The 12,234-nt window shown below is 41.3% G+C and overlaps 1 protein-coding gene across 1 annotated transcript in view; it reads left to right on the top strand.

The window, feature by feature from the left end:
* The window catches only part of BCAS4 (breast carcinoma amplified sequence 4), a 38,376-nt gene extending 29,946 nt beyond the window's left edge, over nt 1-8,430 (top strand). The window contains exon 5 of the mRNA XM_075347847.1: nt 8,161-8,430. Within this exon, the coding sequence (XP_075203962.1) occupies nt 8,161-8,259 (99 nt within the window). The 3' untranslated portion in view covers nt 8,260-8,430. The remainder of the gene's footprint in view (nt 1-8,160) is intronic.
* Nucleotides 8,431-12,234: the final 3,804 nt, after the last annotated feature.

Genomic DNA, 12,234 nt, shown 5'->3' with positions numbered 1-12,234 from the left:
GAGCCTGCTCTCCAAGACATCAGTGTCTGACTTTACAAATGCTGTTCTGGATGAATGGGCAAAAATTCCCACAGATACTACCAAAATCTTGTGGAAAGCCCCATAAGAATGGAAGCTTTCATAACTGCAAAGAGAGAACCAATTCCATAATATTGGCTATGAAATTTAAATGGTATGTCGTAAAAGCTTCTGTAGGCAGACCCAGACTGGCCCACTGGCCAATCCCCAAATGGACCCCTGAGCCGAGGCGTACTGATGACAGCTGCAAATGGTTACTACTTTGAAATTCATCCTTGGATGCACATCCAATTGAAAAGTATTGTGGAGCAGAGCAGAGAGCCACTGGCTCCCTGCCCCACCCTATCTATACATTTCACCACCCTATCCAATGGCCAACAGCAGCAGATGATGTCACAGATAACATGATGGTTTTGCATTGTGTCTCTTGCTGCATGTGATAAAGAGTCACCTTTCCTTTTACAGTTTCAGTATTTACAGTGTTGACTCTTATTTTTCAAGACTTCTGGCGTTTTGCCTATTTAGATGGATATCCGCTTATGTGCCATATCCTAACTGATGATCCATTCCTGTATTGTAGTCAGTGTTTGGTGCTTATCACAATTTGTGTTTTTGTTTATCCACCCTTTTTTTTTGAGGAGTGACTATAGGTTCTCAGTGGGATTTAGATCTGGGGAGTTTCCTGACCATGGATCCAAAATTTCAATGTGTTGTTCACTGAGCCACTTACATATCAGTGTTCCCTTGTAACTTGGTCTCCGTCATGTTATAAAAAAAAAATCATTGTTCATCACCAGATTGCTTTTGGATGGTCGGGAGAAGTTGCTCTTGGAAGATGTTTTAGATTTCATTCATTGTTTATGGCCTTGTTCTTAGGCAAAATTCTGAATAGGCCCACTCCGTAGATAAGAATGGTCTCCGGAGACTTTACTCTTGGCAAATACAGGACTCGTGGTAGTGTCCACCTTTTTCTTCTCTGGACAATTATTCTTCCAGATGTCCCAAAAAGTCTGAAGGGGGCTTCATCTGAGAAAATAACCTTGCAAGAAGTAACACGATAGCACTAAAGAGGACTGGGGTACAGTGGTTTTCTCTAATGAAGCCCCCTTCAGACTGTTTGGGGCAACTGGAAGAATAATTGTCCGGAGAAGAAAAGTTAAGCGCTACCATGAGTCCTGTGTGTAAAGGAGTAAACAGTAAAGGCTCCTGAGTTCATTCACGTGTGGGGTCTTCTAATCTTCGGAGGGAGCTTACTCACTAGTTTCCTAAGAACACTGCCATGAATGTAGAATGAGATCTTAACCTCCTCCAAGACCAACTTCTGCCGACATTCCAGAAGAAATTTGGTGATGAAGACTGCTTATTCCAGCATGAAGGAGACAGTCACAAGGCAAAAGTAATAACTACGGTAAGTCGATTGGTCATCAAAGCTTTGAGATTTTGGGTCTATGTCCTGGAAACTCTTCAAATCTCAAACCCTTTGAGAACCTGAGGTCAATTCTCAAAAACCAAATGGACAAACACACAAAAATTGTGATTAAATACAAAGATTTATACTGCTCTTGTCGGTTTAAGAAGTATTTGAAGAAGTGGTCAGAATGTTATGCAAATAAGTTTAAAGTAGTCGCAATTCATAAATCTGGTTTAGAATTGCACAAAAAGTACTCAATCCAGTATAGGAAAGGCAGCTCAAAAAGAGGGGTCTTCAATCTAAAGATGCTCCAAATTTAGGATAACTTCCCAACCTATGCAGTGTAAGGCTATGTGCGCACGTTGCGTACTAGCCCTGCAGATATTTCTGCAGCGATCTGAAGAGCACATGTGCGCTTTAGATCGCTGCAGAAATGTCCGTAGTGAGCGCCGATTCCATGCGCTCTGCCTGCAGCTCCTCCCATAGACAGAGCAGGAGCTGCCGGCAAAGCGCAGGAAAGAAGTGACATGTCACTTCTTTTTGCGCAGCGCTTCGGCAGTAGCCGAAGCGCTGCGCTCTTAGACGCCACGTGCGCACGGCCCCTGCACAATCTCCATAGATTATGCAGGGGACGCTGGACGCATGCAGTTACGCTGCGCTACAAAGCGCAGCGTAACTGCATGTTTTTACGCAACGTGCGCACATAGCCTAAAGATGCCGTGTCATGGCATTACTATGGGCTCAGAAGATTCACCCAAACACCGTAGAAAAATCATTCAGATCTTGATAGTAATGGATCTTTTAAGGACAAGGATTCATGTGGCTTCTCTCGTTCTTTTGTGCCTAAAGCCTCACGGGCTAAAGATGTGGGGAATTTGGCAGAATTATAATGTGACAGATGGAGCAAGAAAGCAACTGGAGTGATGGGCAGCAGCATATGCCTGCATATATATTTCAGTGTGGCCATTGCTCAGATGATCGGGGAGGAGCAGGACACCATCTGACTGATAGGGCTCCACTACTGGAGGCTCAATACAACAGAATGGTATTGTGTGAAGCAGCTGCACCGTAGCTGTTGTAACACGCCAATTATAACCTTATCGATGGATGCTTATATCTGGAAATTATGTAGATATCCACTTAGTAGGGGAGGGTGCTGTAAAATGTTGTGCAATCTGGTTATTCACTAAGCTAATCTCTTTCCGTCTGAATGAGGAGGTTGCGGTCATCATTTGGCACTCCCTACCGGATGTTGATACCTGCTGTGTGGTGGGGGATACAGTTGCGAAAATGGAGGAACAGCACCTCTCATAGAGGAGAATAAAGGTGTTTGGGTTTTTGTTTTTTTTATTAATACAGCCCCTGAGCCAAATGAGTGTTTATTAAAATCTAGTGGAAATCCCCTTTTAATGAATAAGAGAGGAGAAGAATGCTTCATGGCCATAAACCACATCTTCCTAGCGTTGCTCTGTAGGCAGATGACTGGTATTCGGGATCAAAGAACTATGTCTCCATAGGCAAAATTTCCTGTAAAAATGGAACGTACACAGGTAATGTGAGATCAACGATAGATCTGATATAGGAGCAAGGGCAGGAGATTTGCTAGCATTGCCAGGAGGCCACTCATCTTCAAAAATCATAAAGGAGCTTTTGGTTTTCTGTAACTAAATGTTAGAATATTAGAAAGTTGCAGAACAGGGCGGCACGGTGGCTCAGTGGTTAGCACTACAGCCTTGCAGCGCTGGGGTCCTGGGTTCAATCCCACCAAGGACACTATCTGCAAGGAGTTTGTATGTTCTCCCCGTGTTTGCGTGGGTTTCCTCCGGGTACTCCGGTTTCCTCCCACACTCCAAAGACATACTGATAGGGACTCTAGATTGTGAGCCCCAATGGGGACAGTGTTACCAATGTATGTAAAGCACTGTGGAATTAACAGCGCTATATAAATGAATAAAATTATTATTATAATTATTATTATTATAACTTTTTAGCGTAATGTTCGTTATTTCATTTCTTAAGTGTTCAAAATTTCCGTTACTACAACTGTTTCCAGTCCTGTCAATGATTTCTGAGATAATAATAACAAATAATCTTTATTTCTATAGCGCCAACATATGCCGCAGCGCTTTACAATTCAGGAGGTTCATATGCAAACAAATAACAGTTATAGAAAATACAATAATTGGAGTATGGAAAAAAGACAACCCTGCTCGTGAGAGCTTGCAATCTACAATGCGATGGGTGGGGGGGGACAAGGTACAAGTGCTTATTTACAATGACAATCCAGCTATCTCAAGGAAATAGGGGCTTCCTGGACCAGTTAGCCAGAACCTTGAGATGCATTTGGGTGCCATGGAGTTTGACGTGGGATTATGTTCTGACAAGTTGTGGAGTGACTATGTGAATTTAATTCGGCTAGGGAGTGTGATAGACCGCCCTAAAAAGATGCGTTTGTTTTTAGGAAGCGTCTGAAGCTGAGTAATTTGTGATTCATCCTAGCTTCTTGGGGTAGAGCGTTCCAGAGGATTGGTGCAGCTCGTTAGAAGTCTTGGATCCGGGAGTGGGAGGTTCAGATTAGTGAGGACGTTAGTCGAAAGTCTTTTGCAGAGCGTAGAGAACGGGTGGGGTGATAGACAGAAAGGAGGGTGGAGATGTAGGGGGGTGCCGCACTGTGGAGAGCTTTGTGGGTGAGAACAAGCAATTCGAATTGGATCCTGTGATATATGGGCAGCCAGTGCAATGACTGGCACAGAGCAGAGGCATTCGAGTAGCGGTTAGCCAGGTAGGTGACCCTGGCTGCTGCATTAAGGATGGACTGTAGAGGAGAGAGTCTAATTAGGTGGAGACCAATTAATAGAGAGTTACAGTAGTCAAGGCGAGGGTAGATCAGGGCCACAGTGAGGGTTTTTGTCGTTTCCATTGTGAGAAAGGGGCGGATTCTAGAGCTACAATACAGCCGCACAAAGCTCTCTCCTGTTCTGATAGTTTGTTACAATTAGTGATGGGCAAATAGTAACTATTCATGCGGATTATTCGTAACGAATCCCAAAGTACTATTCCGGTAGTTGTCATGAATAATGAACCTAATGCAAGTCAGTGGGGAATGCCGAACATTTTTCTTGTCTTGATGAATACTGGAATAGTACTCGGTATTCGGTAAGCATTATCTGAACACTTATAGATACTATTTGCCCATCACGTGTTACAATGTATCAGTTTGCAGACCTCACAGTTTAGCGCACTACTGCAATTACAGGTTTTATACACACTATGGAGGTGATTTAGACCTCTTTCAGAAGTACGATTTTTGCGTACAAGTGCTGTCTGTGTTTTTTTTTCATGGTCTGTGCGGTACGCAGATAATTACGTCCAATTTTGATCCAAGAGTTTAGATCAAAATCAGAAAAGCAAGTCCATGGGTTCATGAAAAAAATCAGACCGCACTTGGATGACATCTAAGTGCAATCCCATTTTCACGGACTGTCGGAATGGAGAAACTTTTTTTCTTTTTTCTGTCTTTATCCGAGAAAAACTGCTGACATTCTGAGCACACTGTGATCAAAGTCTGATCCAAAAAATTGGTTCATTTTCCTTATATGTGGGAAAAATCAGATACTGAATGAGACTTTACATTTGTGAAGAAAAGTTTACTGGTTTAAAGGGGTTATCCGGTCTAAAATGACAAGTCTGCAGTCCCCCTATGTGTCACTCTGTGACTACAGACTTGTGAGTCCTCACATTACACACTGCAAGGATTCTTGGGTGTCAGAGTCGGGAACGGCGGTCCTGTTGCCATTTCTGACCACCGATCTAGAATGACTGCAGACTTGCTATTTTAGTCCGGACATCCCCTTTTAACATTCATCAAAATGATTAAATTGCTGAAAGTCAGCAGGTTTTTGCTAAGTAAGCTGAAGCCAGCATGCTGCAAGGGTTAACACAGAAAGTTCAGGTAAGCCTGTTTTGTCACAGTCCAATCTTTTGTTTATTTGCTATGTTTGTTTAAGCAGCAGGACTCTTATCATTATAGAACTAGAAAATCAGGTGCAGACAAGTCTGACACGCCGCCTCCTGTGATTGAAACCTCACCGTCAATGTACAATCTGTATACAGAAATTGGTGTGGGTGGGGGCAGCGCTCTGCACTCTACTACATGACTAAAATGAAAAATTCAGATTGTGTTAGAACGGCTGCAACCAGTAATCTAAGTTATACATTGTTGGATTCAGAATCTCCTTGCCTACATGCTACTGCTCTCAGATGAGGTAGCAAAAACCTGCTGACAGATTCTCTTTAATGCTATATTCGTTCAAAACAAGTATTGGTTGCTTTTTTTTCTTTTTTATAATGCAGATTGTTCTGTATTTATTCAGCACCTATTATGTAAATTAATTAACTTACATTTTTTAACTGTATTTTTATTGTGTTTTTGACTTATGTTTTTTGTCTTTTTTTAGTATGTCATGTTTTAACTAAAGCTGCTTTGTTTTGTTTTAGATACTTCCTGGTATTTGGCTTTGACAAATCTTTATTGATTCATTCACGCCTCTTAAAGGGGTTGTTCACTACTTGGACAACCCCCTTCTCATTCTTTATGTTCACCCTGTAAAAATAAAGCCTATACTCACCTCCAGTGCAGCCGTGGTTCCAGCAATGTCTCAAGTCGCGTTCCCAGGGCACTTGTGACATTGGTCGAGTGGCCCCCGTGTCACAACAATCAGTGTTTCCTTCTCCCAGCCTTCTGACATTTCAGCAGGAAGTCAGCGCTGCGCTCACATCCTGCTCATATGTCTGAAGGCGTGGAGACTGACCCTGAGTGCTGATTGGTTGTGGGGCTCGCAAGTCGTAATGTCATATAGGCCCCGGGAACGTGACTTCAGACATCGCTGGAACCGCGGCCGCAGCGGAGTTGAGTATAGGCCTATTTATTTTTATGGGCACGAACAAGGGGAATGAGTGAGTGGTGGACAACCCCTTTAATGAATAAGACGAGATGTGAAGTGGCATGTGTCTTGCCACCAATTTTACATCAGTGCCTGCTGGAGTTAAATTGTGGTGTGGAATGCCTCTGCCAATCGTCATGAATTTGACAAGAGGCGGTCACCACACTCCTATCTCTGCTCCAACCACCTTGTCGGAGCTGAGCACAAATGGCGTGAGAATGCTAAATGTTGGAAAGGTTCCAAAATTTCACAACCTTTCAAACTTTTTGTAAAAGCTGCGATGAATCAGCAGGCCCTAAGTATACCATATAAGGAAGAATTTTCCCTCATACTTTGATTTATAATATATATATATATATGTATATATGTATGTATGTATATATATATGTATATAGTATATATATATATATATGTGTGTGTATATATATATATATATATATATATATATATATATATATATATATATATATATATCTATATATATATATATATAGATATATATATATATATATATATATATATATATACACTGCTCAAAAAAATAAAGGGTACACTAAAAACTAAAATACCATTTTGTTTTGGTGTGTGTGTGTATATGTATATGTGTGTGTGTGTGTATATATATATATATATATATATATATATATATATATATATATATATATATATATATATATATATATATTTACATTTACACACACACAGTAGGGACACACCTTCTCATTCAAAGAGTTTTCTTTATTTTAATGACTAAAAATTGTAGATTCACATTGAAGGCATCAAAACTATGAATGAAAACATGTGGAATGAAATACTTAGTGTGAAACTGAAAATATGTCTTATATTCTAGGTTCTTCAAAGTAGCCACCTTTTGCTTTGATTACTTTGATTACTGCTTTGCGCCATCTTGGCATTCTCTTGATGAGCTTCAAGAGGGAGACACCGGAAATGGTTTTCCAACAGTCTTGAAGGAGTTCCCAGAGATGCTTAGCACTTGTTGGCCCTTTTGCCTTCACTCTGCTCACCCCAAACCATCTCGATTGGGTTCAGGTCTGGTGACTGTGGAGGCCAGGTCATCTGGTGTAGCCCCCCATCACTCTCCTTCTTAGTCAAATAGCCCTTACACAGCCTGGAGGTGTGTCTCGGGTCATTGTCCTGTTGAAAAATAAATGATGGTCCAACTAAACGCAAACCGGATGTTATAGCACGCCGCTACAAGATGCTGTGGTAGCCATGCTGGTTCTGTATGCCTTCAATTTTGAATAAATCCCCAACAGTGTCACCAGCAAAGCACCCCCACACCATCACACCTCCTCCTCCATGCTTCACAGTGGGAACCCGCCATGTAGAGTCCATCCGTTCACCTTTTCTACAAAGACACGGTGGTTGGATCCAAAGATCTCAAATTTGGAATCATCAGACCAAAGCACAGATTTCCACTGGTCCATTCCTTGTGTTCTTTAGCCCAAACAAGTCTCTTCTGCTTGTTGCCTGTCCTTAGCAGTGGTTTCCTAGCAGCTATTTTACCATGAAGGCTGCTGCACTAAGTCTCCTCTTAACAGTTGTTCTAGAGATGAGGTGTGTCCAAACTTTTGGTCTTTACTGTGTATATGTGTGTGTATATAATATATATATATATATATATATATATATATATATTTATTTATTTATTTATTTATTTTTTTACAAAAGTGAAAGTTGCAGAGTGGATTGGAACAAATGTAAAAATTTCAGATTTAACAATTGCAAATGTCGCGGTATTGATTTTATTTATTTATTTTTTTACAGAAAAATTCCAAACCACAAAGCACCTATGAGTTACCAGCGCTGTACAGGACAGAGGATTACTTCTCTGCAAGCAACAAATATAAGAGGAACATGGAGTGACTCCTACCAGATGCAGTCAGTCCCTGGTGGAGCGCACCCAGGACTGTAAGGTCGACGCTGCTGCTCCGCCCCGGCCGTGGTCACACATGGAGCGGATGCAGTCGTGCACTGAGTGCTCAGATATTTATTTTGCCTGCAATGTGTTCATTAAAGTGATTTATAGAAATAAAATTTAAAGGGCTTTCTTTTTCATCTGCCTAATTCACATTTGGCTCACTAAGTGCAATTCTCACCATTCAGGTCAAAGCAGCATGTAGGACGCTGCAGTTTTCTAGTCCTCAGAGAAGTGCATTGTGGGAGCTCCTTTTGCAATAACTCAAAGCTAAGCTCTAAGGTGACCTCTCTGACAACAGGGTGAAGGAAACCCTTGTCTGTTTCCAAGAGCAATCTTTAAAGAAAATATAACTGCTTAGCAGTAATGTTAAAGGGAATCTGTCAGCAAGTTTTTGGTTTTATTTATTTATTATATATATATATATATATATATATATATATATATATATATATATATATATATATATATATATAAAATACAGCAGCATAATATAGGGGCAGAGATTCTGATTCCAGTGATGCATCACTTATTTTACTGGGTGCAGCAGTTATGGTAGAATCACAGTTTTCTCTGCTGCAGATCTAGCAGAGCTCAGTTTTTTTAGCTGTTTATAACCCCGCCCACACCACAGCTTTCTTTGTACATTGTATAGTAAGAGAGAGCTGCAATTCAGTTTTGGGGATGGGGGAAGGACTAGGATGCATGAGGAAAGGGACCCCAAAGTAGAGAAATACTTTGGCATAGTGTTGGGGCTCTGTTGCATTGATCAATTCAATAGCTAAATTTCTCTTGATTCATATATTCATGGCAGTAATGCAGATTCCATTTTTCATATATTCACTCTTACATATAGCTATTGGATTTTTCATGTCAGTATTCACACAGCAGTTTCTGCTTTTCATATATTCCCCTTACATAGTCACTGGTGTGCATACCTTCTTTCCATATAGGATGCATGAGGAAACTTATAGTGATAATCTACAACTGATAAAACACTGATTGTATTGAAATAGTAAAAACACAGGCCAGTAATTGACACATCGCTGGAATTGGGGTCTCTGTCCCTACTTCTTGCTGCTTTCAGATTACATAGTAAAAAGCTGCTGACAGATTCCTTTTAATGGCAACAGGTGCAGAGTTTATAGGTCCAGAACAAAAAAAGATGCATTCTCCATCGCTAGATAATAACCCACAATACCATTTCAGAAATGCGTCCAATTTTTTTTTGTTTTACCATTCCAAAACCTTACAATTTTTCATTTTCTCCCTCGCCTTCTTTCAAGAACCATAACTTTCCTTTTCTCTGTGTATTACATTTTTATGGAGGGGATGATTGTAAAAACAGTAAAATGGCAATATTGGTTTTTTTTCCCCTATGTTTACCAGATGGTTTAAATTTAATATTTTGAAAGATCAGAATAGTATAGATACAGTGGTAGCAAATAGAGGTACATTTTTGTAATTTTTTTATTTGCCTACTACCTCTTGCAGTAACTGTAAAGAACCCTTTCCTACTTGGACCGGTTTCACATTACATCGGGGCTTCCATCTGAAACCCTGTAAAATAGGATTTGGAGGAAACTACCAACTTTGCAATGTTCAACATTTTGATTGCCCACACTTTTGTGGTGCCTCAAAAGGGCAGAGACTGCCAAAACCGAGGCCAAAAAGAAAAAGTGACTCTGTCTGCCTCACAAGTGAGTAACTCAGTCTGAAGCCCATGTCAGAGAAAAGCACCAACAGTGCCACAAAGGAGTAACCCCAACCCCAAACTTGATAGGAACCTGGCTTTAGATGATGGAGTCTCCTTTCCTCCAAAACGAAAATCATGTGCTGTCCTGTGTGTTTATACGCAGATCATTTGAGGCTTTATTTTATCTTCCTAAGCTAAACAAGCCCAAATATCCTAATCTTCCATTCAACATGACATAATGCCACATTAAAATGGCCATATCCCAGCATCTGCACTGGTGACACGAGTCCGGCCTGACTGCAGGTGTAATCACCCAAATCAACAATATCATCGATACCTATTTGGCTGCTCCTGTAGAGGATAGGAGAGGTGATACATTATGCTGACTGAACTCAATGACCAGCGTTTTCTCGGGTGTGAAGATGATGGAGGGGAAGGGGGGGGAGACCTTTCTCCATTTTCAAAATCTGATTGCATTCCGATGTCATCAGAGTGAGGTTGATTCTTTTTTTTCTTTTTTCTTCATAAACCCATTGACTCGAATGGCCTTTTGGCAACACAATTTACGGACGCAAATCTTGTATACCGCCATTTTGTTCCACGGACAAACTCTGTCCACGGAAAAAAATATCAGACCTGCACAGCCCCAAGGAATAACATTAGTCCGAGTGCAATCTGGTGTTTTGTCGGCTCACACTCGGGCCGAAAATACGGTTGTCTGCACAAGGCCTTGGACTGTGGGTCCAAAAGTCCCATGTGTGACAGTAGTAGTGTGTATGCTCGAGCACCACATTTACTCATATGGGATGGAGTTCTGTGACTCCCATGGAAGTTTATGAAGCAGAAGTGCGCATGCTCGACCCTTGCGCCATTCACGCTTACCCGGCTCATACAGCTGTGAATGGAGCAGGGGTTACTTACCGTATTTGCTTTAGCACTTTAGAGCCATTTCCCATCTACGGATCAGTGGCAATCCCAGGTTTGTGAATGTGATAAATATATTTGGTGGAACATCACTTTTTAAGTCTATTTATAAAAAAAGGGGTAAATTATTCATCCACACTTTTACACCAGAAAATTGTTGTAAAATCATTTGCAGTCACGACAATTTTGCACCTTTTGGTGTTTTCACGCTTGTTTTAGTTCTGCTGAAATGGGGGGAGCTGAGGGAGAAGCCCCTCATTAAATTCAATGTGCCAGTGTTTTGTACCCCAGAAATGCTACTTCAGTCCCCCTGAAGAGTAGCAATCCTGGTGCGGCGGACGCAACTCAGAATAGGGGTTGAATTCATTAATTGGCCATGTACTCCAGCAAGACTGATGTAGTGTGAGTGTGCGTTATGCCAGCCTTGATCAATTGGCTCCAGTGTATTTAGTATGTATGTGTTTTAGCTATTTTTTTTTATCTTTTTCTCCCCCAAAAGAACCTTTTATATTGGAGAGACTAACATGATTCCGGTAAAGAAGGGGCAGCCGGGGTGGGTGTGTGTGTGTGTGTGTGTGTGTGTGTGTGTGTGTGCACACACACACACGCTTGTTCTAGCTGGCTGGGTGTGTGTGCGTTATAGCCGGGGGTGTGTGTGCGCGCATACGCTCATTCTAGCTGGGTGGGTGTATGCGCACACACGCTCGTTCCAGCTGGGTACATGCGTGTGTGTGCGCTCATTACAGCTGGGTGTGTGTGTGCGCAATGGGGGAAATGACAGACTGAGGGATCGTTCACATTAGACAATCTGTCACCCCAATGCCTACATGTTAGCCAATATTAAGCGTGTTTATACAGCCCATCGCACTCACACTGCCACTCTGTAATAAGATCAGGCCATGCACATAAGCCGCCATTGCTTTTTCTGCGTTGTCTACACGAGACTGCATAATGAAGGTCATGCATGTCACCGATATGCAACAATTAATCTGTTAAGTTTTTCCGTTTTGTATGCCGAAATTGAGGCAGATCCACTGAAATATACATATCATAATCTGCTTTTCCTATGATTTTTCAGGACATTAACATTATGGTTTATACACTGTTCCCCCCCCTCCCCCGTCAAAGTTTTGGAAAATGTGCTTTCATATGGACTCCAAACAAAAAAAAAAGCTTGCAATGAATTCTCCTGCAGTAATTACATCAACTATTTTCTATTAAATCAGTATCCAGACCTGTTCACTCCTTCACATGCAAGAAACCTAGCCCTCTAATTGGTCGCATACGAGTCACGTGACCAGTC

This window comes from Anomaloglossus baeobatrachus, chromosome 5 (assembly GCF_048569485.1).
Source record: "Anomaloglossus baeobatrachus isolate aAnoBae1 chromosome 5, aAnoBae1.hap1, whole genome shotgun sequence".
Taxonomy (NCBI): Eukaryota; Metazoa; Chordata; class Amphibia; order Anura; family Aromobatidae; genus Anomaloglossus; species Anomaloglossus baeobatrachus.
This window is presented reverse-complemented; position numbering and strand designations above follow the sequence as displayed.